A 26,867-nucleotide genomic window follows, 5' to 3' on the forward strand; every position below is an offset into this window, starting at 1 on the left:
GACGTAGCATACACACCATCGTTTTTTCAAAATGCTCTAGCAAAGCGCGGTTACGCTCAGCACGTACGACGGCACTCTGTTCCATTCAAACTCGCTTCATAACTTGCTTCTGAGCATGCGCGGGTTTAAAAACGTCGTTTTGCCCACACACTATCATTTTAAATGACACCAAAAGTTACGTTTTGAAAAACGACACAAAAAATTGAAGCATGTTCGAATTTTTTTTTTGTCGCTTTTCAGAAGACATAAAACAACGTTTTCCCCACACACGGTCATTTTAAATGACGTTTTTAAAAATGTCGTTTTTTTTTTCATCACAAAAGGTGATGGTGTGTACGCGGCATTAGATATGCTTTGTAGCAGAAAATTTTATTTTTTCTGTCTTTTTTCGTTTATATCATAAAAACCCCAGAGGTGATCAAATACTACAAAAAGAAAGCTTTATTTATATAACTTTTGTTTGTGTGCAGTGTTGCATGACCGTGCGATCGCCAGTTAATATAGCGCAGTACCAAACTGCAAAAAATGGCCTGGTCATAAAGGGAGTAAAGCCTTTAAGAGCTCAAGGGTTACATTTTCAGCTTTAATTACCTGCCTTACATCAGATCTATCTATCTATCTATCTATCTATCTATCTATCCATATACACACACGCACAACAATCCTCTTCCTGTTAGATTGGGATAGTGCTGTGTCTTGTCCTGGAGCAGTCATATGCTGATCTGAAAGAGAGAAGCAGAAGGGTTCCTTTAATTCTTCCAGGCTCTGTGTTTACTCCTTCCAGTCTCCACCCACCTGGTGGGTGACATCACTTCCCTTTCCTGAGCTGCTGGTGGTGGACAGTCAGCATGGTTCAGGCTTGGTACATGGATGACTCTGATGAAGATCAGAGGAGAGAACATCGTCTGAAGCCGGATCAGCCTGTGTCAGTGGAGGAGCTGCAAGCACTGGGAGTCTTCTACCACAAGGTGAGAGCAGGATCTGCCTGCAATGTGTGCTGGTAGTCAGGGATCTGTCATACTGCATGGTGAGGACTCACTTCTACATAAACAGCTTCTCTACCTGATTACTTACAAGTGTCCAGACAAGGCAGCTGATCTGATTGGTAGATTCAGGTTTATTCTGCTAGCCATACACACAGCAATGTTCTCTCCATGTCAACCACATTGTAAAAATAAGTGAGCGAGGGGACCCACCAGTATCATTGTCTAAAACAAAGATGAAAGTGGCGACAGTCATGGTCTATTCAGTCATTTGTGTGCTTCCATTTGCTAGATTGGCATGTGTATGACAAACAGTGCAGATTATTTAAAAGGGTTTTTGTGGGGAAAGATATAGCCAATTAAAAAAATTATAATATAGCAAATTGCTATACAGGCCATTATTATCATTAAACCACTTAAGGACCAAGCCTGTTTTTCAGACTCTTGTGTTTACAAGTTTTAGGCTAGGTTTACACTTTTGGAAAAAAATATTTACTTTTTTGAATTTAAAAATTAGACGACTGTGAAGTTAACCCAATTTTTTTTTTTTATATTGTGAAAGATAATGTTACGCCGAGTAAATTGTTACCCAACATGTCCCGCTTCAAAATTGTGCCCACTCGTGGAATGGCGTCAAACTTTTACCCTTAAAAATCTCCATAGGCGACGTTTAAAAAATTCTACAGGTTGCTTTTTTTGATCTACAGAGGAGGTCTATGGCTAGAATTATTGCTCTCGCACTAACGATTGTGGCGATACCTCACTTGTGTGGTTTGAACACTGTTTTCATATGCGGGCACTACTCATGTATGCATTTGCTTCTGCGCGTGAGCTCAACGGGACAGGGCCGCTTTACTTTTTTTTTTTTTTCTTATTTAGTTTACATATTTTTTACACAGGTTTTATTTAAATTATTTTGGGCCACTTTTATTCCTATTACAAGGAATGTAAACATCCCTTGTAATAGAAAAAAGCATGACAGATCCTATTAACTATAAGATCTGGGGTCAAAAAGACCTCACATATCATATTTTAGACTAAAATGCAAAAAAAAAAAAATTCAACAAAAAAAATGTGCCTTTAAGACGTATGGGCGGAAGTGACGTTTTGATGCCGCTTCCGGACAGCTATGGTATAGAGATGGGTGGGGGCCATCTTCCTCTCACTCGTCTCCATACCCAGCATGGAAGAGGACCCGATCACCTCCGCCGCTACCGGTAAGCGGCGGGAGGGGGGCCCCTCTCCCGCCGCCGAAAATGGTGATCTTGCGGCGAATCCGCCACAGAGACCACCATTATCGTTTACAGGACCGCTCACTGAAGAGATGGCTATCATGGTTGTGGCAGCAGCTGCTGCTGCCATTACCAAAATATACATCTTTAAAGTGCCGATGTATATATACAGTGTGCTGTCCTTAAAGCGGGGGTTCACCCTGTTAAAAAAAAAAAAAATGTTTTTTTTTATTATTCCATTACTTTCGGCATCGTAGCGCGAGCTACGGTATGCCGGTCCTAAATTTTTAATCCCCGTACTCACTGTGCTATCGTTGATTGAAGAATCCGGGGAATGGGCGTTCCTATGGTGAGAGAAGGTGATTGACGGCCGGCCCTGGCACGTCACGCTTCTCCGGAAATAGCCGAAATAGGCTTGGCTATTCACGGCGCCTGCGCATAGCCTGTGCGCAGGCGCTGTGAATAGCCGAGACCTACTCCGGCTGTCTTCGGGGAGCGTGATGTGCCAGAGCCGGCCGTCAATCATCCTCCCTCTCCATAGGCACGCCCATTCCCCGCGGGAGTCGGATTCTTCAATCAACAATAGCACAGTGAGTACGGGGATTAAAAATTTAAGACCGGCATACCGTAGCTCGCGCTACGATGCCGAAAGTAATGGAATAATGAGGTGAAGGAGGGTGAACTACCGCTTTAAGTGGTTAATGTTATTAAAAATGTATTAATTTTCACTGCTGTTTTATATTTTTTTTTCTAAAAATTCAAATTCAATGTTCTGTACACAGATGGTATACAAAATTGGGGTTGCACCAGTATTGGTGCCGATACAAAGCATCTGCACAACTACTCAAAGGGGTTGTAAAGGTACAGTATATATATATTTTTTAAAATAGCTTCCTTTACTTCAGTGCAGTCCTCATTCACTTACCTCATCCTTCGATTTTGCTTTTAAATGTCTTTATTTTTTCTGAGAAATCCTCACTTCCTGTTCTTCTGTCTAACTCCACACAGTAATGCAAGGCTTTCTCCCTGGTGTGGAGTGCCTCCCTTGGACTACAGGAGAGTCAGGACACTCTCTACGTTGCAGATAGAGAAAGGAGCTGTGTTAGTGGGCGTCCTGACTTTCCTGTAGTCCAAGGGAGGGGGGCGAGCACGACACTCCACACCAGGGAGAAAACCTTGCATTACTGTGTGGAGTTACAGACAGAAGAACAGGAAGTGAGGATTTCTCAGAAGAAATAAGGACATTTAAAAGCAAAATGGAAGGATGAGGTAAGTGGAGGACTGCACTGAGGTAAAGGAAGCTATTTAGGAAAAACAAATTGTACCTTTACAACCCCTTTTAAGCAAATTCTCCGATAACTGAAACTGATACCTTTTGCGGTACGATTTGAGCCCATACCAAATGATTGGGTTCAAATCACACTGCAAAGAATTGCATGTGATTTAAACAGGAATGCATTGTGATTTGTGTCCGAATCACGAGCGGCTCCCGCTGTAATGTGAAAGGGGCCTAACTCTTATGCCTCGTACACACGGGCAAACATGTACGATGAAAACGGTCCGCCGGACCGTTTTCAGCGGACATGCCCGCCCGCAGATTTCTGTATGATGGCTGTACACACCATCATACAGAAATGAGAGACAATCCGCGCGGACAAACAGCGCAGTGACGTGTTCGCGCCGCGACGATGACGTGCGCGACGCGGAAAGGTCAATGCTTCCACGCATGCGTCGAAGTCATTCGACGCATGCGAGGGATGGCGGCCGCTCGGACATGTACGGTAAGTCTGTACAGACGACCGAACATGTCCGACGGACAGGATTCCAGCGGGCATGTTTCTAAGCAAGTTTAGAAACATTTGCCCGCTCGAAAACGGTCTGGCGGGCAAATGTACGTTGGAATCCTGTCCGATCGGCCATACACACGACCGAACATGTCTGCTGAAACTGGTCCGCGGACCAGTTTCAGCAGACATGTTCGGTTGTGTGTACGGGGCCTTACTTTTAGAAAACAGACTAAGCATTTTCATCAGGGTTTCCAGAACTCTCCCCCCCCCCCCCTTACAGCTGAGCTCCTCGACTTCTTGCATCAGGGTCCCTAGAGTCCTCCCCCCTTACATCAGGATCCCCAGCGCCCTGCCCTCCCTTTTTAATAGGGTTACATTAGGGTCTCAAGAGATCCCCACCCCCTTACATCAGAGTCCCAAGAGTTCTCCCTCATAACATCATGTTCCCCAGACCCTCCCCATTACATCAGGGGCTCCCCACAGCCAATGAGCGCGGCTGCGCCGGGAATCAATGGGGGAGGCGGGGTTTGGAAATGGGTTGCCGACCCAGCTCTAAAGGGTTAATCACTTCTAGTGGGATGTAGACTGTGCAGCTTTCCTCATTGAAACACTGCAAGTGCATCAGCTGATTAATTATGAAACAGTCACTCCTATTCAGAACGAGTATCCAAAGACACAAAGTGGAACAGCCAACCTTTTTTCTCAGAGTGGAAGCAGGTAGGAACCTGTAACAAAGTTTGTTAGAAACAACTGTATACTTGTACTCAAGTACACGCCAATGTAAAATAGAATATTAGCCTAGCATATACATTGAGGGGGAAAAAGTATTTGACCCCCTGCTGATTTTTTACATTTGTCAACTGACAAAGAAATGATCAGGCTATAATTTTAATGGTAGGTTTATTTTAAGGCCCCTTTCACACCCTATTTTAAGGCTGTTCTACCGCAGTTAAAAACATGTTTATGTTCTCCTGAAATTCAAGACTCCAGGCACAGCGGTCAGCTGCATTTGTACAGTGCGATTAGCTGCGGTTGCGTTTAGCCATGGCACGATATTGAATGGGGATCCGACTTGGATCCCTGCCAATACCGAGCACTGTGTCTGGTATAAATCTTGAGGGGAAACTCCATGCCAAATTTCAAATAAAAAATCGGCATGGGTTCCCCCTCCAGGGGCATACCAGGCTCTTGGGTCTGCTATTGATTTTAAGGGGAACCCCCGTACGCCGGAAAAACGGCATGGGGTCCCCTCCAAGATCCATACCAGACCCTTATCCGAGCATGCAGCCCGGCCAGTCAGGAAAGGGGGTGGGGACGAGCGAACGCCCCCCCCCCCTCCTTAACCGTACCAGGCCGCATGCCCTTAACATGGGGGGGTTGGGGCACCCCAAAGCACCCTGTCCCCATGTTGATGAGGACAGGGCCTCTTCCCGACAACCCTGGCCGTTGGTTGTTGGGGTCTGCAGGTGGGGATCTTATCAGAATCCGGCCCCCCCCAACCTAGGTGAATGAGTATGGGGTATATCGTACCCCTACCCATTCACCTGGAGAAAAAAAAAATTCTACACAGGTTTTTAAAGTAATTTCTTAGTCAGCTCCGGGGGTCTTCCGACTTCTCCGCTCTTTCGGGGGGGCGTTCTGCCGGGGCCCCTGCTTTCTTCTTTAGCTCTTTGACGAGCAGGGACCCGGTTTTTTCGACGTCTTCTGCCGGGGGGGAGGGGGGTGATCCCGGTCTTCACCACCATCTGGTTCTCTTCTGCCGGGGGCCCCTGCTTTCTTCTTTAGCTCTCTTACAAGCTGGGGCCCCGGGCTTCTGCCTTCTCTTCTTCGATGTTGACACGTCGCTTCCTCCCGCTGTAATGTAGTGACCCCGCCCCCTTATGTCGTCACCACTCGGAGCATGATGGGACTGTGACGTCATAAGAGGTCTATATAAATCTGTGCGAGCCACCCACACGGCATTACGTCGGGAGGAAACGACGTGTCAACATCGAAAAAGAGAAGGCGGCAGAAGCCCAGGGCCCCCGCTCGTAAAAAAAGCTAAAGAAGAAAGCGGGGGCCCCGGCAGAACGCCCCCCAGAAGAGCGGAGAAGTCGGAAGAAGACCCCCGGAGCTGACTAATTACTTTAAAAACCTGTGTAGTGTGTTGTTTTTTTTCCTCCAGGTGAATGGGTAGGGGTATGATGTACCCCATAAGCATTCACCTAAGGTGGGGGGCCCTCTTATTAAAGGGGGCTCCCGGATTCCGATTAGCTCCCCGCCTGCAGACCCTGACAACCAACGGCCAGGGTTGTCGGGAAGAGGCCCTGTCCTCATCAACATGGGGACAGGGTGCTGCAGACCCTGACAACCAACGGCCAGGGTTGTCGGGAAGAGGCCCTGTCCTCATCAACATGGGGACAGGGTGCTTTGGGGGGGGGGCGCAGGGTACCCCCCCATGTTGAGGGAATGCAGCCAGGTACGGTTAAGGAGGGGGGGGCACTCGCTCGTCCCCACCCCCTTTCCTGACCGGCCAGGCTGCATGCTCGGATAAGTGTCTGGTATGGATTTTGGGGGAGACCCCCACGCCGTTTAAGGGTATGGGGGTTCCTTTTAAAATCCATAGCAGACCCAAGGGCCTGGTATGCTCTTGGAGGGGGAACACATGCCGGTTTTTTATTTGAAATTTGGCGTGGAATACCCCCTCAAGATTCATACCAAACGCAGCTGACACTGTGCACTGTGATTACCTGCGGTTACGTGCCGATAGCTGCGGTACATCGCAGCTGGACGCATTCAATTCTATTTTTTCTATTTGCATGAAACCGCAGTGTGTGAAAGGTGTCAAAGGAAAGCATTGTGTGCTTCTAGCTGTGGTAAAATCCGCAGCTGAAAGCACCATTCTATCCGTCCGTGTGAAAGGGGCCTAAGGGCCCTTTCACACACACACGGACAAGCGGTCCGTTTATTACAAGTGCGTTTACGGACTTGTAATGTATCCCTATGGGATTGCAGACGTTAGCGGATGATGCATCCGCGTCCGCAAAGATCCGCTTTTGCGGACGGAAGAAAACCCTATTTTTCTTCCGTCCGGCGGAACGGATCGGATGAATACGGACACACGGTCCGTATTCATCCGATTCCCCATAGGGGAGAGCGGAGGAGAGACAGGGCGGTCTCTGCACAGTGTGCGGGGACCGCCCTGTCCGCCGACAGCTCAGCGGGGATTAACGGAAGAATCCCCACTGAGCCAAACGGGCTAATGGAGCGGATCAATACGGATCCGCTCCGTGTGAAAGAGCCCTAACAGTGTGTTACTGACTGAATAAGAACTAAATATCCAGAAAAACACATTTCAAAAATGTTATACATTGATTTGCATTTTAATGAGTGAAATAAGTATTTGATCCCCTATCAATCAGCAAGATTTCTGGCTCCCAGATGTCTTCTATACAGGTAACGAGCTGAGATTAGGAGCACTCTCTCTTATGCTGGCCATACACTATACGAAAATTCGGTCGTTCAGACAGTTCGTTCATTTTTTGAACAGTTTATGGGCACAAAATCGATAATCGGGATGTTTTTGAGCTGAAAAAACAAGGTCAATGTTGGAAATTTTCTGCCAAACGAACGATAAATCGGAAGGTTAATGTGTTTCCCGTCCGAAGTTTCTGCACTTGGTATATGTAAAAAAAAAAAAACACATGAACGATTTATCGGTCATTACATGATAGCAATATCGTTTGCGCTCACGGCCGAACGTTCGTTTTTTGGAAAGATTTTTGGTGGAGTGTATGGCCAGCATTAGGCTGGGTTCACACTGATACTACACAACAGTGATACAACTTTCATCCTACTTTGCTCTGCGACATCAGTCCTTCATTGATCCGACATCCATCCGACTTTCATGAACAGGATACTACTTTGATCCGACTTTTTGATAGTCTGACTTGTTCTTTGACTAATCAAAACAATCCCAGTGTGAGGTAAATTTATTTTACTGATGTTGTAATCACCATGTCCGATGCCACAAGTCGGATGGTTAGGACATCAATGATATTCAATAGGCTGAAGTAGGATCAAAGTCAGAGCAAAGTAGTGCAGGAACTTTTCTCAAAGTCGGACCGACTTGTGTCGGACCAGTTAAGACGGCTCTCATAGGGAAACATTGATTTTCACATCTCAGTTTAGGCCGATACGTATTCTTCTACCTATTTTTGGTAAAAAAAATCGCAATAAGCTTTTATCGATTGGTTTATAGCGTTTACAAAATAGGAGATCTTTTTTTTTTTATTGCATTTTTATAAAAAAAAAAAAAAATCTACTAATGGCGGCGATCATCGCTTTTTTTTTTTATTTTATTTTTTTTCGTGACCGCGACATTATGGCGGACACATCGGACAATTTTGGGACTATTGTCATTTTCACAGCAAAAAATGCTATAAAAATGCATTGCAGTTTGGGAGTTAACCACTAGGGGGCGCTGAAGGGGTCAAGTGTGACCTCATATGTGTTTCTAACTGTAGGGGGGCAGGGCTGGATGTGTGACGTCATTGATCGTGTTTCCGTATATCAGGGAACACACGATCAATGACACTTCCACAACGAAGAACAGGGAAGGTGTGTTTACACCCCCCCCCCATGTTCTTCATCTCCGAAGGACCGATCGCGGGACACCGGCGGCGATCGGGTCACGGAGCTTCGGACCGGGTCGCGTGCACGCGCGACACCACGACTGGGCTTAAAGGGCCACGTGGATGTGCCCAGCCGTGCCATTCTGCCGATGTATATCGGCTTGAAGAGTTTCTTAAGTGGTTAAAGTGCATCAAGGAATAGTCTCTCAGCAGGCTGAAGATCAGTCTGCGGCAGTCCTCGATGGTCATCCTCTCTCGCTGGTGGATGAGGCGCTTTCTGGCCCAGGACTACACGGGAGGAGCTTGTAAATGAACCCAAGGCAGTTTGGGACCACAGTCACCAAACAAACCATTGGTATCACAATACGCCGCCATGGACTGAAATCCTGCAGCGCCCACAAGGCCCCCCTCCTCAGGAAGGGACATGTACAGGCCTATCTGAAATTTACCGATGAACATCTAAATGATTAGAGAGTAGGAATGGGGGAAAAGGTGCTGTGGTGAGATGAGACCAAAACGTAGCTCTTTGCCATTAACTCGACTCACCGTGTTTAGAGGCAGAAAAATGCTGACTATGACACTAAGAACACCATCCCTACAGTCCAGCATGGAGGTGGAAACGTTATGCTTCAGGGCTCTTTCTCTACTAAAGCCGCATTAAGGGGTGGGTCGTGGATGGATTTTCCAGCATGACAATGACCCAAAACACACCACCAAGGCAACAAAGGAGTGGCTCAAGAAGAAGCACATTAAGGTTATGGAGTAAGACCTTAATCTTATAGAAGGTTTATGTAGGGGGCTGAAACTTTGACAGCCAAGAAACCTTAAGGATTTAAAGAAGAGTGGATCAAAATCCCTCCTGAGATGTGTGCAAACCTGGTAACCAACTACAGGAAACATCTTGCCTTCCTGCTTGCCAACAAGGGCCCAGATTCAAGAAGCACTTGCGCGGGAGCAAGTGTGATTTGCGCCGCGCAAGTACTGATTTGCTCCCATGCAAATTTGCTGCTGATTCTGTAAACCAGTTAAGCCTGAAATGCGACCATTTTCCCGCGCACGCAGCCTAGCTGTTCCAGCGCAATTTTGCGCGGGGTGTAAGTTGCGCCTTCATGGAATTCCCTCAGCGAATATGCAAATTAGGTACTGCCGATGATTCAGAAACATGCGCGTGTGATGCGCATCTTGCGCTGGAAGCGCGCAAGCTTTTTTCCCTGGGCAAACTTGCTCCTGCTAAAAGCAGGGGCAAGTTAGCAAAAGATGGCCAAATGTCATCTGAAGGAGCGCGCAACTTCAGCAGCACCTAGACAGACGAGCTGAACAAGCAGAGCACCCACATTTTCGTGACCTCACATCTGTGCACCAACATGCCAGGGGCAGCTATGGTTCTTGATATTATATTGACTGAGCCGACTCGTAGGAGGGCACGGGAGAGGATTTACAGAGGGCGCTACAACCTTTTTCAGATGAGTGATAATGAGGTGTATTGCATGTTTCGCTTCAGCCCTGAAATCATCCTTGAGTTGGTAACAATCCTGCAGGATGACATCAGCAGCCCGACCCATCGGGGACAGGCAGTGCAGCCACTGGTGAAGGTAGTGGCAACCCTTCATTTTTTGGCAACTGGCTCATTTCAGCGCACAGGTGGAGTGGTGGTGGGGATGTCCCAATCCAGCATGAGCAGGTGTGTGCACCAAGTGATCCCTGCAATACTCAGACGAATGGGCACACAATTTATCAAACCAACCACGTCTGACCTGCGGCAGAAGGCAATCAGTGATTTTTATGCATTAGCCAGATTTCCACGCACTGTGGGTGCAATAGATTGTACCCATGTGGCACTACGCCCCCCGGCTCCTCGAGCATATCTACTGCAACAGGAAGCATTGGCATTCGATAAATGTGCAGATGATTGTGGATGCACATGGCCTCATATGGCATGTCCGTGCCAAACACCCAGGGTCAAGCCATGACAGTTTTATTTACCGACACAGCCCCATCCCAACCGAGTTTGACCAGAACATGTATGGAGACAGCTGGCTGATTGGTGAGTGACATGGGTGTCAGGTATGACTGCCCCCCCCCCCCCATGATGCAGACATCACAAGGGGCACATGCACGACTAACATCCTCCTGTCTTTTCCCTTCCAGGTGACTCTGCATATGCCCTGGGACCTCACATGATGACCCCATTTCGTAACCCTCAAACACCAGGAGAGGAAAGATTTAACGAAGCACATGCACGTACCCGTGCGGTGGTGGAGCGCACATTTGGCATCCTTAAATCTTGATTCAGATCTCTGGATAAATCAGGGGGGACCCTGTTGTATTCACCCAACTTTGTGTGCTAAATCGTCGGGGCATGTTGTATTCTCCACAATTTTGCTGAGAGAAGGGGCATGCACATTGAGCTACGCAATGACCTTACCCCCGAACCACGCAACCCCCCCCCAAGAAACACTACCGGATCTTCTGAGGGAAGAGCAATCCGGAATGGTCTTGTGGAACGTCTCTTTGCACATTAAACACACCCTGATCTTGTCACAAGTATAATGCATGTATGCACACCACTATAGTCCCTAGCACACACCCGACACATGCACCCCAAATTGGATTAGACCCAACAATACCCCATGGTATTAGGGAGCAGCAACGCCGCGTCAAGGCTCCAATTATGTTGCTGTCCATTCATACACCTTTCACATGGCAGAGGGTGACACCCCTTTTCCAGCAGGAGTGCCACCCCCCCCCCCCATTCACACACCAGTCACACTGTAGTATACACTCCTCACCGTGTGTAGGGACTACAAATAAATATAAAAACTCATATCCTGAGCATATAAAAGAAAACAAATCTCATACCCTGAGCATATAGAAAAATAATAAAAAAATAATATTGTGTTGAAAAAAAAATGTAGACATTCAATTATTTTTTTGTTTTTTTCTTTGGGCCAAGGGTGCCCCGGCTCCGGCTCCTCAATCTCCGTGGTGCGGAGGAGGCATGGGGTGGGGATGGAGGGGGGGAGGAGCATCAACCCCTACTTCCACACTCCTTGCAGGTGGTGGCTGCATGCCCTCCATGGCGTTGGCCAGGCGGGCAAGGATGGTGTTGGTCTGGGCCAACATCCGCATTTGGCGGGTGGTGGTATCCCGCTGATGCCGGCGGGTAACTCTCGCCTCCTCCTGCACTGCAGCGGTGTTGGCCTGCACAGCAGCGGTATTGGCCTCCACCGCAGCTGTCATCCTGCTTAACAAAGCTGGTGTGGTCTCCAGAGCCACCAAGCAGGTGACTATGGCCTTAGAGTTGCCACTAATTTCCCCCAGGCTCTGTGCGACATGTTTGTCCCGGTCCTCATGCAGGGTGAGGGCATGCTGCATAGAGGTGGATGCCATGCTGTCCGCCAGACGACGCACCTCTCCCACCATGGCCCCTATATGGCGGGTCTGCAGGGCCTGCTCCTCCAGCAGACCGTCACGGAGGCTGGAGGGTATATGCCTCGTTTTGGACAGAGCCTTCCTGGGAGGAGAGGCTCGGACAGAGGGAGAAGGGGAGGGGTCCACAAGGGAGGGGCTTGCCCTGGAGGGGGATGACGTGCTGGGCGGGGGGGTGGTGGGTTGCACAGGGATGGTGGTATCATCCTGGAGGGAGCCAGAGTCCTCCTGGATGAGGAAAAAGGAATCCTCCTCCAATACCACTTGTTCCTCCATACTTGTCCCCGGTATGATCTCCTCCTGGACAAGCATAGCCAGAATGTCCATGGGGCCTGACTGGACCCCTGGCTCTGGTCTGGATGGGCTGGGTCGAGCCGCAGCCGAAGACAGCCCAGCTTCTTCTTCCTCATCACCACCTGTGGATGACACCAAAACGAAATATTTTGCTGGTGCAACACACGTCTCACATGTTCACTTGTACCCCCTCCCATGATGCACAGCAGATATGAAAGAAAAATAATACTTACATCTTCACTTCTACCCACAAATATGTTCACTTGTACCCCCTCCCATGATGCACAGCAGATATGAAAGAAAAATAATACTTACATCTTCACTTCTACCCACAAATATGTTCACTTGTACCCCCTCCCATGATGCACAGCAGATATGAAAGAAAAAAAAACTTACCAGTCCCCAAGTTCCCAACAGTGGAGTCGTACCCTTCAAGTCCCTCCACCTGCTCCTGCACGAACGTTTGGGCAATAAGCTCCTCCTGATTGAGCCGGATCATACATCGCGGCCCACCTCCCGTGCCACCGGTATGTTTCCTGATAAGGGCCAGTTTATCCCGGACCCTGCGCCTCATATCATTTAATTTCTTCTGGATGTCATCCCAGGTACGCACTTCATTACCCAGGGCATTGATGTCCAGGGCAATGGCTTCATATATAGCCCTCCTTTGGGCAATGGTGGTGTTTGCCCGCTGGGCACCATATAGGACTTCCTTATGCTGCTGGAGTGCAGCAATCAGGATGTCCATCTCCGCAGCCACAAAGTTGGCCTTCCTTTTTTTGGTCCCTTTGGGAGGTGCCATGTCTTGCAAATGTGCTGAATTTCCTTGCTCAGGGGGGGTAGGAAAAAGCAGGATGAAATTCAGCAAAGAACCTGCGCAAGTCTGCTCCTATTTATTTGCTCAGGGCAAGCAGCTGAGCAGGATTTGCCCTGAAATTATGCTAGGCGCAGTTTGACGCATGCGCAGACGGCAGCGCTCTAACTGCGCATGCGCGCGCCCGGCGCAAACCTCTGCTGAGCCGAAAATTCCTCATTTACATAGGGGCACACCCACTTTGACTTGCACGGCCTTGCGCCCTCAGCTTTGCCTTAAACAGGAGCAAATTAACTGAACAAACGATTCCTGAATCAGGTGGCAATTTGGCAAAATTGCTCCAGCGCAGAGAAATTCAGCTGAGCGGCTCAGGTGTAAGTAATGGGCAAATCTACCTGAATCTGGGCCACGGTTTTCTCCACCAAGTCATGTTTTGCTTGGGGATCAAATACTTTTTTTTTTACTCACTGAACTGCAACTCAATTTATAACATTTGTATTGGGTGTTTTTTTTGTATTGATGTTTAGTCTCTATCATTTAAAATGCACCTATGATAAAAAAAAATTCTATGAGATCCTTCATTTCTTTGTGGGCAAACTTACAAAATCTGCAGGAGATCAAAGAATTATTTTCCTTACTGTATATAGTATTCTGCTCCGTTAGTCTAAGGGAGATTTAACAGAGTGTAAAACTAACATTATTTCATGGTTCTGTGGCAGCCAGCGATTTTGTGTGTGTGTGTTTTTTTTGTTTGTTTCCTGCTCCAGAATGTGGGTGAGCACTCATAATGTACACTGCAGAACCAACAATAATGATGGAATGGAATGGTGCAACACAACTAAAAAAGGGCATCTTCTGAGGACCAGTTGTCACTACTGCATCCAACCAGATAGAATCCTGCAGGACCATATATTACAGTAGTATTATCTCTTTTACGACCTGTATATCTCACAAGCAGACTCGGTCTTCAGATGAAAGCGTTAAGGCAGCTGTCCAATCACTTTCACAGACCACCAGAAGTGCGCTCCAAAAGTCCTGCCCTTTATTGAGTTTCATGGAGCACAATCTGGAAAATGTAGGGTACTGACGTTTTGCTGTTTCACAGGCGTGTGCAATTTTAAAGCTTGATGTGTTTGGTGTCCATTTACTCAATGCAGCCTCGTCTTTCAGTTTTCATCTTCATTTGATTTAGGGATATATTGCATTTATGAACCCTAAAATTTGTTTTACAGTGTTTTTTTTTTTTTTTAGGAAAATTTGCACTTGCCAAATTGTAACTACTACTATTTTATTATCCAGGGTCTCTGTTTTTAGGAAATATACAATGTTTTGGTGGTTTTAACAAATTTTCAGGTATAACATTTTTTTTTTTTTTTTTTTTTTTTTTTAACGTGTGCAAAACACGCATTTTCTCGGAAAAATATGTAGGCTACTGTTGACTTAATTCTTCATCAAAAAAAATCTAGTTGCCTGGCTTAGTCTGACATTCAGACCTTCCAAATCGTTGGTCAAAAAACATTAGTTAGCAAGCACTTGTACTAGATCAGTGACTGCGGGTACTAAAACCATTGAATGAGTATGAAGGAGTGGTCAGCAATGGCAGCCTCTATATTCTTTAGCATAGGTTTCCTTCGTAGGGCATAAAGGCATAACCTCTTCAACCGTATTTTCATATTGCATTCATATTTAGGGTGTTGAAACATGGTCTCATTCTCCAATTCAAACAATCCTTCCTCCATGCTCACTTACCTGAATTGTGGGGTGCTTCTCCCTTTAGTGTCTAGCAGCTAAGAACTACAAGTCCCATCTTATACTGCAGTAAAGGGACTTGCAAATCTCTTTGTAACACAAGTGCAGTGTTGTTTGATTACATCCTCCAGTCCCATTAGGAGAAAGTGTACCTCTTTATGAATCCATGTCTGAGATGCAAACAATGCAGAAGCTGTTCATTGCGTCCCACATTGTGCAGAATGTTTCACAAGCCCCTGCCAGAACAACTGTCAAACTGCTTACACAGACCTATATGTATGATCCAATTAAAGTGAGCCCATAAACTGAAAACAAAGACATATTCTAATACAGGGCTGGTCATATTCCAAAAGCCAGGTAGCCAGCGTGCTTTAAAATATACATCACTTTTTTTGAGGATTTTATTGTTTACATTGAAAGCACACATCCTCTGGATCCCCAAAGCTGAATATAGGCAGTTCTAAAAGGGGGGAAAAAAATAAATGTATTGAATGATAGAGTGATGATGTTGTGCTGTCAAAATATCAATATATCAAGAAAGATGAATAAAGTATAAATAAACATCCAATAGCATATAATATAACTACATAGTATTGAATAATTACAAAGATGAATAGCAACAATGTGCAAAGTGCCCACACTCATGCCAACCAAATAAATGTGCAATGGTTGATATATAAACACAATGGGCCAGATTCAGATAGATCAGCGGATCTTTAGATCCGCGTAATCTATCTCATTTAAGATCCGCTGCCGCAAGTTTTTGAGGCAAGTGGGTAATTCACAAAACACTTACCTCAACACTTGCGGCGGCGGATCGTAAATCCCCCGGCAGAATTCAAATTCCGCGGCTAGGGGGAGTGTAGTATTTAAATCAGGCACGTCCCCGCGCCAATTTAAATTCGCATGCGTCGTCCGCAAATTTTCCCTGCGTGCATTGCTCCCAATGACGTTGCTAGGACGTCATTGGTTTCGACGTGAGCGTAACTTGTGTCCATCGGTTTTGTGAATTGACGTACGCAAACGATGTAAAAAAAAAAAAAAACGACGCCCATACTTAACATTGGCTGTGCCTCATAGAAGCAGGGGTAACTATGCGCCGGGAAAACCCTTACGTAATCGTCGTAAAAACAATGCGTCGGGCCCGCGTACATTCGTGAATTGCCGTATCTCGCTGATTTACATATTACATAAATCAGCGAGAACGCCCCCAGCGGCCATTTTTTAATTGCAGTTAAAGCGGAGTTCCGGCCACAAATTGAAAAAAAAAAACTTTTTAAATATAAATACCCCTGTAATACACAAGCTGAATGTATTCTACTACAGTTAGTCTGTAAACTAAGGTCCGTTTTGTTAGGTTGTTACAGCATTTAGACACTTTATAAAATAGAAATTGACTGGGGCCATCTTAAGTGTGGGCATCATGAAGCCAGACTGTATGACTTCCTGGATTTCAGCCTCGCACATGCTCAGTGTTGTACAAGCAGTGTAATGGTTTCAGATCAGTTTTCAATAGCAACGGGAGTGTCAGAGGAAGTTACCGCCCCTTATCTATGCCAACCCCTCCTCCCCCCCTCCTCTCCCCCCCCCTCTCCTCCCCTCCTCTCCCCCCCCCCTCCTTCCAGGAACCAGTAAATATAAGAAATAATTTGTTCCTGTGCAGATATATCTACATAACAAGATGATAAATATCTCTTGTTATATATGTGGTGTGTATACATATACCAGACATGTGCACTGTCAATAAATTCATTTTGTTAGTGCGGTGATGTTAGTGCGGTGATGTTAGTGCGGTGATGTTAGTGCGGTGATGTTAGTGCTGCGATGTTAGTGCGGTGATGTTAGTGCGGTGATGTTAGTGCGGTGATGTTAGTGCTGCGATGTTAGTGCTGCGATGTTAGTGCTGCGATGTTAGTGCGGTGATGTTAGTGCTGTGATGTTAGTGCGGTGATGTTAGTGCGGTGATGTTAGTGCGGTGATGTTAGTGCGGTGATGTTAGTGCGGTGATGTTAGTGCTGCGATGTTAGTGCTGCGATGTTAGTGCGGTGATGTTAGTGCGGTGATGTTAGTGCGGTGATGTTAGTGCTGCGATGTTAGTGCTGCGATGTTAGTGCGGTGATGTTAGTGCGGTGATGTTAGTGCTGCGATGTTAGTGCTGCGATGTTAGTGCTGTGATGTTAGTGCTGTGATGTTAGTGCTGTGATGTTAGTGCTGTGATGTTAGTGCGGTGATGTTAGTGCGGTGATGTTAGTGCGGTGGTGACATTAGTTCTGTGATGTTAGTGCTGTGATGTTAGTGTGGTGATGTTAGTGCGGTGATGTTAGTGCGGTGATGTTAGTGCTGCGATGTTAGTGCTGCGATGTTAGTGCGGTGATGTTAGTGCGGTGATGTTAGTGCGGTGATGTTAGTGCGGTGATGTTAGTGCGGTGATGTTAGTGCGGTGATGTTAGTGCGGTGATGTTAGTGCGGTGATGTTAGTGCGGTGATGTTAGTGCTGTGATGTTAGTGCGGTGACATTAGTGCGGTGACATTAGTGCGGTGGTGATGTTAGTGCGGTGGTGATGTTAGTGCGGTGACATTAGTGCGGTGATGTTAGTGCTGTGATGTTAGTGCTGTGATGTTAGTGCTGTGATGTTAGTGCGGTGACAGTGCAGTGATGTTAGTGCGGTGACAGTGCGGTGATGTTAGTGCGGTGACAGTGCGGTGATGTTAGTGCGGTGACAGTGCGGTGACAGTGCGGTGACGGTGCGGTGACGGTGCGGTGACGGTGCGGTGACGGTGCGGTGACGGTGCGGTGATGTTAGTGCGGTGACGGTGCGGTGACGGTGCGGTGACGGTGCGGTGACAGTGCGGTGACAGTGCGGTGACGGTGCGGTGATGTTGGTGCGGTGACAGTGCGGTGACGGTGCGGTGACAGTGCGGTGACATTATGTGCAGAGTAGGGGAGGTACAGATGATCAGGCATACAGAGCACGTCTCGGTCTGTGTAGATCTGTATGTGAGTACAGTGATCATAGTACAGCCCCGCCTCCCTGCACTAGAATTGTAACACACAGTGCAGAGCTCTGTTGCAATGTACAGGGAGGCGGGGCTGTACAGGGAGGCGGGGCTGTACAGGGAGGCGGGGCTGTACTATGCTTGGTGCTCTCACATACAGATCTATCAGACAGAGATTCGCTCTCTCTGCCTGATGATCTGTATCTCCGTGCATCGGAGACAGATGGCAGGTGGGCGGGTGGTGGAGGGAGGAGGACGGGGGCGGCGGTGACGGACGGGTGGAGGAGCTAGGACGGGGGCGGAGCTAGGACGGGGGCGGAGCTAGGACGAGTGGAGGAGCTAGGACGGGGGAGGAGTTGGAGAGGGAGAAGAGGAAGGACACCACCTCTATGGGCGGCACTGCCCTCCCTCCCTCCCGCCCCCCGAGATGTTCATTCACGGCTGCGATGTTCAGCCCAGCCTCCTGGGATTGAAGAGACACATATCCCAGGAGGCATAGCAGCGCTGGATGCGGCGGGGGGGGGCCATTCCGCCGCGGCGGGGGAATAAGAGACTCACAGATAAAAACGTGAGTTTTTAAAAGACAAAAATAAAACATCCCAAATGTATTTAAAGGGGCAGTGTAAAAACGAATGCAAAGAAGTTGTAAAATAGGGTGGAACTCCGCTTTAAGATCCGACGGTGTAACACAGTTACACCAGTCGGATCTTGGGTATATCTATGCGTAATTGATTCTATGAATCAGTCGCATAGATACGACCGGCCTAACTCAGAGATACGAAGGTGTATCAGGAGATACACCGTCGTATCTCTATGTGAATCTGGCCCAATATAGTCCAAGTGCAGACACAGCAGTGTCCAAATGAGGTGAAGGGATAGGTAAACCATCTCTTCCAACCAATAAATAAGGTGACCGATGTCTATTCCTTATATTTGTTGTTGGACCCCCTGATAAAGACACGTGGGTGCAACGATACGCGTTGGGATTGGGCAACAGGCATACTGGAAGTTACGCAGGAGGACAAGCTTTGGCGCTCGTGGATTTTATGTTTGTTTTCATTGATCAAATGTAATTTACAGTTTTTTAATAAATTTTCTTTTTAAAACGTACTACACTATTGGAGATTCCTTCCTTTTATATATTAATACCGAGGAGATATCAGGGAGATTATCGGGTAGGACTCCCAGGATTCTTACAGAGGAAGTTTTCCTGATCCCAGAGATCCACAGGCTGTGTGTACTGCTGAAAACACATCTGGAGGTGGGCGGAGATACCTGGACCCCTAGAGAGAGACCCATTTATCTAATGCCTTTACCTTAGACCCGGTTCACACTGGCGCGACTCGTCAGGCGACACAGCCGCCTGACAAGTCGCGTCCCATTGTAGTGAATAGAACCGTTCTAATAGGAGCGACGCGAGTCGCTCCGACTTAGAAAAAGGTTCTTGTACTACTTCGGGGGCGACTCGGGGCGATTTGCATTGACTTCTATACAGAAGTCATTTTGCAAATCGCCTTGGAAATCGTTTTCAGGTCGCCTGGCCGAGTCGCCCCCGAAGTCGTGCCGCCCCTGTGTGAACCGGCTCTTACAGTAGTAAGGTGAACTGCTAGAGAGCACTGAGGTGTCACAACAATTGTAAGGAATTTATTAGTTGGAAGAGATGGTTTACCTATCCCTTCACCTCGTTTGACACTGCTGTGTCTGCACTTGGACTATATTGTGTTATATATCAACCACTGCACATTTATTTGGTTGGTACGAGTGTGGTCACTTTGATGTTGTTATTTATCTTTGCACTTATTCAATTCTATGTGTAGTTATATTATATGCTATTGGATGTTTATACTTTATTCACCTTCCTTGATATATTGATGCTTGACAGTGCAACATCATCACTCTATTATTCGTTAGACCTTTTTAGTCACGGATGTACTAACCGGTGTACAGCCACACCTGTACAATAAATAAATGCAGCTCTGTAAGTATTAATTTAATGAAAGTTTTTTTTTTTAAAATACAAGCAGTGTAAGTACCTGAATTTTTGACCTGGTATCAGTCTCTTGTGGCCCCTGTACAGCAGAGCTGAAGTGTGAGATGAAGAAGCAACACAAGATCTAATGAGTTCCCATGCTGACAAGAAGCATGCTGTTTGGAAGTGAAAGCAAAGTGATGGAGAGATGAGCTAACCACTGTGCTGTTTTTTATTTCACTGTTTAGTCACATGGTGGGTGGAGTTCAGGACAACCTGGGCTCAGAGGAAGGGGTTGAATGATGTCAGATTGTGGACATCTAGCTTCAGAAAAAGGTAGTGCGCATAAATCTCTGAATTGAAGTTAAATATTGCAGAAAAAGCAAGTTGTGTTATATTATCGTATGTTATTTATTTTGCTGCCTAGAGTGGACTGACAGCTGCTAAATTTGGTAACTGCATCCAGGTATAATGTATAGAGTGTTCACCAGGTATTTAAATGTTTACATTTAATTCATCATCTTTTGAAAATCGTACATTAATCCAATGACCCTGTTTTTTGACTATAGACACACACACACACACACACACACACACACACACACACACACACACACAAACAAAGATTGGGGTGATCAGACTCCAGTGGTAGGTGCGTTTTCTTTAAGTACGCCAGTCCAGAACTGAATTTTTAGGGGCCTAGTAGCCCACTTTTATTAAAAAGGCAAAATAAAAGTCCACAAAGACATCGGTAATCCTCACGGGGGGGGGGGTCCACCATTACTGTATTTTGCTGACTCAGTTTAGCCTCCTGGCTTACATTCTTGCCATATGGCTGCTTCAGGCCTTTAGCCTAGGCCTTAGGTCTGCTCCTAAGACTTTCCTGGAGTTAAACTTACTCCTGATCAGCGCCTTGCTGCTTCTATCACCAAAGACATCGGCCTCCTGCAGATATGCATGCTCTGGCTGCAGCCTCTGACTCCTCTCAGAGGAATGGGAGTCCACCTGATTCCCGGGAACAGACTTCCTGTCTGTTGGGTGGGGCCCTGAGCCATAGTCGGGTCACAACTAAATAGCCCAACACACAGCTGTGCAATCAGCGTGTCTTTCTCTCTAAAATCTGGCATAAACCAGCAATCTTTAAGGTTGCACAGGGTCCCACCGCCACAATATATATATATATATAAAAATATCTATCTATCCAGTATTTTCACAAGTACTTGTGAAAATTCTCCCGAAACCGATATTTTCTGGTGCGATTTAGGTCCATACAAAATGAATGGGCGCAAAACCACACTGCACAGAATCGTATGCGTTTTGAACAGGAATGCTGTGTGATTCCTCCCACCGCGTGTGTGTGTGTGTGTGTGTGTGTGTGTGTGTGTGTGTGTGTGTGAACCCAGTAAAGAAAGCAAAGCGCCGTGTACTGCAGCGATAGGCAGTTTATCAAAACTTTATAAAAAATTAAAAAGTAACTATTTGATCAAATCCATATCTACATGTCCCCATCTCTCCGATGATGGCAAACCACGGTCCCTGGAGGTGCTCACAGGGCTGGAGGAGATGTCCGACAGTCTGTCCCCAAGCTGACATCACTTCTGCCTTATACCCCCGGGAACTTCCCCTCCAGCCCTGTGAGCACCCCCAGCGGCCCTGGCTTGCTATCATCAGCAGGAGGGGGATACTGCAGATATGGATTTTACTAGATATTTACTTTGTGAGTTGTTATAACATTTTAATAAACTGCCTATTGCTGCACTACATGGAACTTCGCTTTCTTTACTGGGTACAAACACACAGGAGCTGTGGAGGGAAATCGCATGTGATTCAGACAGGAATCGCACTGCATTCCTGTTTACATCGCATGCAATTCTGTGCAGTGCGATTCGTGCACATTCATTTTGTATAGACGCAAATCGCACCAGAAAGTATCGGTTTCAGTATTGGGAGCATTTTCGCAGGTACTCTTGAAAAGACTCGATTTCGACACTGGTATCGGTGCATCCCGAATTCCTACTATTACGTTATTGATTAAAGAGAAAGCACCATGAGGGAAATCACTTGCGATTCAGGCAGGAATCGCACTGCACTCTTGTTTAAATTGCATGCGAAACACAGGTACCTGCGCATCTCTAGTAGGAATTATTAGGTGGATTCAGAGAGAGTTAGGCCGGCGTATCAGTAGATACGCCGACCTAACTCGGAATGTGTGCCGTCCTAAGTTTAAGTGTATTCTCAAACTGAGATACACTTAAACCTATCTAAGATACGACAGCTTGCACCGTCGTATGTTAGGGTGCAATATTTAGGCTGGCCGCTAGGTGGCGCTTCCGTTGGGTTCAGCGTAGAACAGGGGTGTCAAACTGGCGGCCCTCCAGCTGTTCCGAAACTACAAGTCCCATCATGCCTCTGCCTGTGAGAGTCATGCTTGTAACTGTTAGCCTTGCAATGCCTCATGGGACTTGTAGTTTTGCAACAGCTGGAGGGCCGCCAGTTTGACACCCCTGGCGTAGAATATGTAAATGACTAGATACGCCTATTCATGAACGTACGTGCACCCGTCGCAGTAAAGATACGCCATTTACGTAAGGCGTTTTCAGGCGTAAAATTATTCCATCAAATAGCTGGACTAGTCAATGTTAAGTATGGCCGTCATTCCCGCGTCGAAATTTGAAAATTTTACGTCGTTCGCGTAAGTCGTCCGTGAATAGGGTTGGACGTAATTTCCGTTCACGTCGAAACCAATACGTCCTTGCGGCGTACTTTGGCGCAATGCACACTGGGATATGTACACGGATGGCGCATGCGCCGTTCGTAAAAAATGTCAATCACGTCAGGTCACCCCCCATTGACATAAAACACGCCCCCTCAACCTAATTTGAATTAGGCGCGCTTATGCGGGCCCTATTTACGCTACGCCGCCGTAAGTTAGGAGGTAAGGGCCAGATTCACAGAGCAGATACGACGGCGTATCTCCTGATACGCCATCGTATCTGTTGTTCTATCTATGCGACTGATTCATAGAATCAGTTACGCATAGATATCCCTAAGATCCGACAGGTGTAATTGTTTTACACTGTCGGATCTTAAGATGCAATACCTCGGCCGCCGCTGGGGGGAGTTTGCGTCGTAAACCAGCGTCGGGTAAGCAAATTAGGAGTTACGGCGATTCCCGACAGTTTTTCGCATTCGCTACATCACCGCTAGTCTAGTTTCCCGTCGCAAAGTTAGTCGTTTTTTTTGGTGCTTTAACTTTACACAGCAATCGTATTGCTGTATAAAGTATGGCCGTCGTTCCCGCGTCGAAATTTATAAAATAACGTCGTTTGCGTAACACGTCCGGGACTACGGAATTACGCTACGCGCGTCGCCGTTTGAAAAAATTACGTCACTTCGCGCAAAGCACGTCGGGAGTTCGGAAACGGAGCATGCGTGGTAGGTCCGGCGCGGGCTCACGCCCATTTAAATTGGCAAGCCTTGCGCCGGAGGCCGCCAGCGTAGGTTTTCATCGCAAGTGCTTGGTGAATCAGGCACTTGCGATGAAAAATTGCGGCGGTGTAACGTATCTATGATACTTTACGCCGCCGCTCATCTACGTGAATCTTGCCCTAAGTACTTTGTGAATACAGTACTTGCCTCTCTGACTTAAGGCGGCGTATCGTAAATACGATACGCTACGCTACCTTAAAGTTGCGCGCCCCTACCTGAATCTAGCTAATTGTGTGTCTGCTTTAAGACAAAACATTTTCCAAATTTAAAATGGCTGACAGGTTCACTTAAAAAAAAAAAAAAAAAACACACATCGATCTCATCCATGCAGAAGAATAAATACTGAAAAACATAATTTTATCAAATATAAGACATCTGTCTCCAGGAGAGACGTGTGCATGTTGTTTGGAAAGTCTCTGTGATTTACTGCGACCTTCTATTTTTTAGCTTCGGGATGCAAAGTAATTGACTGTGAACAGCTAAATTTAATAAATGAATTTGCCTTTGATGGCTCATTAGCTGAGGCTCCACGTTACCTGATGCCGCGGCAGCTTCATCATTTACCGCTCAAGTTCCCTCCATGTTTTTGATTATGTCATTTTCTGTTCAAGATGGAATTTGGTCAGTAACACTTTTTTTTGACAAATGCTCGCATATTGTTCACATTTATCTACATACGGTAGTCTGAATCGTGTTTTTCATGCTAGAAGTAGAGTATAGGCAGCAAAGTAGAACACTGCCATAAGTAATGAGCTCTTGATCTCTCGTAGTATTGCTCATTTACAGTACGACATTGCTGGGTTGAAAATGTAGTACGTTGCATTCCTTTGCGAAACGAAGATTACTTTTTTTTTTAAATCTTTTTAAATGTATTCTCTTCCCACTATGTATTGTTGCATTCCAGGTAAATAAACACAACTTTTTAATGCAGTTTTATATTCCTGTAAACAATGTATTTTTGTATACGGGTCTCCCAAAAAAATTAATTGAAAACAAAAAAAAAGTTGGCCCATTTTTTTTTTAATTTTTTTTTTTTTGTATATTGTGAAAGATGTTACGCCGAGTAAATAGATGCTTTAAAACTAATTTTTTAAGCACGTGACTTACATATGCGTTCACGCAAGCACGGAGCTGCGGGGTGCTTTCAATTTTTTTCATTTGTTTTGCACTGCCCTCTTTAAATTTTTGGGGATCACTTTTATTCCTATTATAAGGAATGTAAACATACCTCCCACAGCCCCCCCCCCCCCCCAAAAAAAGTGTTTTTTCTTCTTTTTAAAAGGCAAAATAAATCATCCCTTTTAAGGCTCGAAAGGTGGAAGTGACGTCACTCCCCTCCTTCAAGGGCATAGAGCCCAGTTGGGGCTATCTTGCCCTCACTTGGCTTCAAGTCCAGGCACCCGACACATCGGATCGGCTCTGGGCTAACCGACAGGTCTGGTAAGCCTGGGGACGACCGTGATACAGGGGAACGGGGGTCCCTCTAATAGTGATCCTGTGGCGAATCTGGTGCCAGGACCACTTTTATTAGATGTAGAATTGCACACAGTACAAAAAAATATCGGGGTTATGGCAGCTAGCTGCTGCCATAACAGTATTTAACGTTAGAGTAGTGGTGTAAATGTACTGTGGGGGGGAAGTAGGTGTAACGTTGAAGTGGTTAATCCAAGGACATTCACCTGTCCAGGTATCCAGCGATGTCCTCATGTGAGCCGATGATTTGGGTGCAGGAGCCGGCCTTTTGGCTTTACAGACAGTTTTCTACTGCACATGCGCAATCTGTACTGCACTTTGAATGGGACCTGTGATTAGTCCCAGAAGGCTGTGGGGGGGAAGGAGGTTGCCTAACTTTCGCACAGATCGCTGCAGCGATCTGACTGAAAGTGGCAGCTGGTACCTGTCAATATCGGGTACCCCCCCCCCCCCCCCCCCAAAAAAAAAAGTGCCAAATGTGGCAGTGGAGGGGGGGGGGGGATGCAAACATGCAAAACTTTCCCTTTTGAGTGAACAAACTCCAGGTTTCCTGTCACTTTAAATACTTTGTGCCTGCTTGGATTAAACCAATTCATACTAAACCAGAACACTATGGCCGTGGGGCTGCTGTACTAGGACACTGTAGTAGCATTTGCTACAAGTAGTAAGTGCTGTTGTCTTCCTGTAGGGGTACTGGTAATTTCCCCTTTGTTGTCACTTGCATAGTGCCTCAGCCATTTTGGAATAGCCTTATATTAATTAGCAACATTCGTTAGATAAGACAGTAGACATATAGGTATTTTAAGTGTGTAGTTAGCTGCTTGCCTTCATGAACTTGGTGATTGAATAAGTAAAGAGTTTTAAAGCAGGGTTGCCAACCTCCCACATCATGAAATTATCAGCCCCTGATATTTACTGGCAGTTGGAAAAAAAAAAATCACAGATTTTTAGAAAATGTCAGTAAATTTATCTGGTTAGCAACCCTGCTTTGAAGGATTTTTTAAATGAAGAGGAGGAAGCCAGCGTGAGTGCTGAATAAAGTAAGTGTTTGTCCTTACTCTTTAGACCAGCATTTCTCAATCTTTTTAAAATGACGGAACGCTGATCTAACGTACGGGTCTCAGGAAACCAATGCCAATTACTAGAACCACAGCTCAGGACACATTATTGTGATGGTCACTGAGAAGAATGCCCCTTAATTGGTGGCCAAGGGGAAAAATATACCCCTTAAAGATAGCTAAAAAGATCATTGGTGTCCATGGTAACTTGCCTGAGAGTCAAAACTTGCTCAGTGCTCCTAGAAACCTCTAGGGTAACCTTGGGGTTCCACATAACCCTGGTTGAGGAAGGTTGCTGTACACAAAACAAGCCGTGTGGTAGAGGAGTACTGCAGGATGAAACTTTAAAGATATCTGGAGTTCAGCTTTAAAAAAAAAAAAAAAAAAAGACCAACAAAAATTGTAATCAGATTAGTTTTCTGTGTGTAATGTGTATGGAAATCATGAACCTGACTGTAGCCTATGGCAACATTTGAAATCTGCATTAGATCTTTTTCCAATAACATTTGCCAATATGAATGTATCCAAATCTCCTGCTCTGATCCTCTGAGATCATTACATATGTCTCTGTATTTTTTTCCCCCACCAACAGTTGGATGCCGATAATTATGAGACTGATCCAGAGCTGGCCAAGATCCGTAAAGACAATAATTACACATTCATGGATATAATCACCATACATAAAGACACACTACCCAATTATGAGCAGAAGGTGAGCAGCTGGATCTGGGATTTGTGTATAGGATGTATTTGACAGTATTTTATACTTTATGCATTTGTGCTTCCCAAGGAGTGAGATATATAATGATGCTGGTAGACATCCTCCCTCTGGGTGGTACGTGGCAGGGCTTGGAATATAAATGACAGAATGGATGGAGTTCTTATACTCTGTTATTTAGTTAAAGCGGGGGTTCACCCGTACATAACACTTTTTCCCCATAGATGGATGCTCGTTTTGTCTAGGGGAATCGGCTAGTTGT

The 26,867-nt window shown here is 46.2% G+C and overlaps 1 protein-coding gene across 1 annotated transcript in view; it reads left to right on the forward strand.

Annotated features, from left to right (window-relative positions):
- The first annotated feature begins 793 nt into the window (after nucleotides 1–793).
- Nucleotides 794–26,867, forward strand: part of ADI1 (acireductone dioxygenase 1) — a 32,183-nt gene continuing 6,109 nt past the window's right edge. The window contains exons 1-2 of the mRNA XM_040348663.1: nucleotides 794–968; nucleotides 26,480–26,599. Of these exons, the coding sequence (XP_040204597.1) occupies nucleotides 849–968; nucleotides 26,480–26,599 (240 nt within the window). The 5' untranslated portion in view covers nucleotides 794–848. The remainder of the gene's footprint in view (nucleotides 969–26,479; nucleotides 26,600–26,867) is intronic.

This window comes from Rana temporaria, chromosome 4 (assembly GCF_905171775.1).
Source record: "Rana temporaria chromosome 4, aRanTem1.1, whole genome shotgun sequence".
Taxonomy (NCBI): Eukaryota; Metazoa; Chordata; class Amphibia; order Anura; family Ranidae; genus Rana; species Rana temporaria.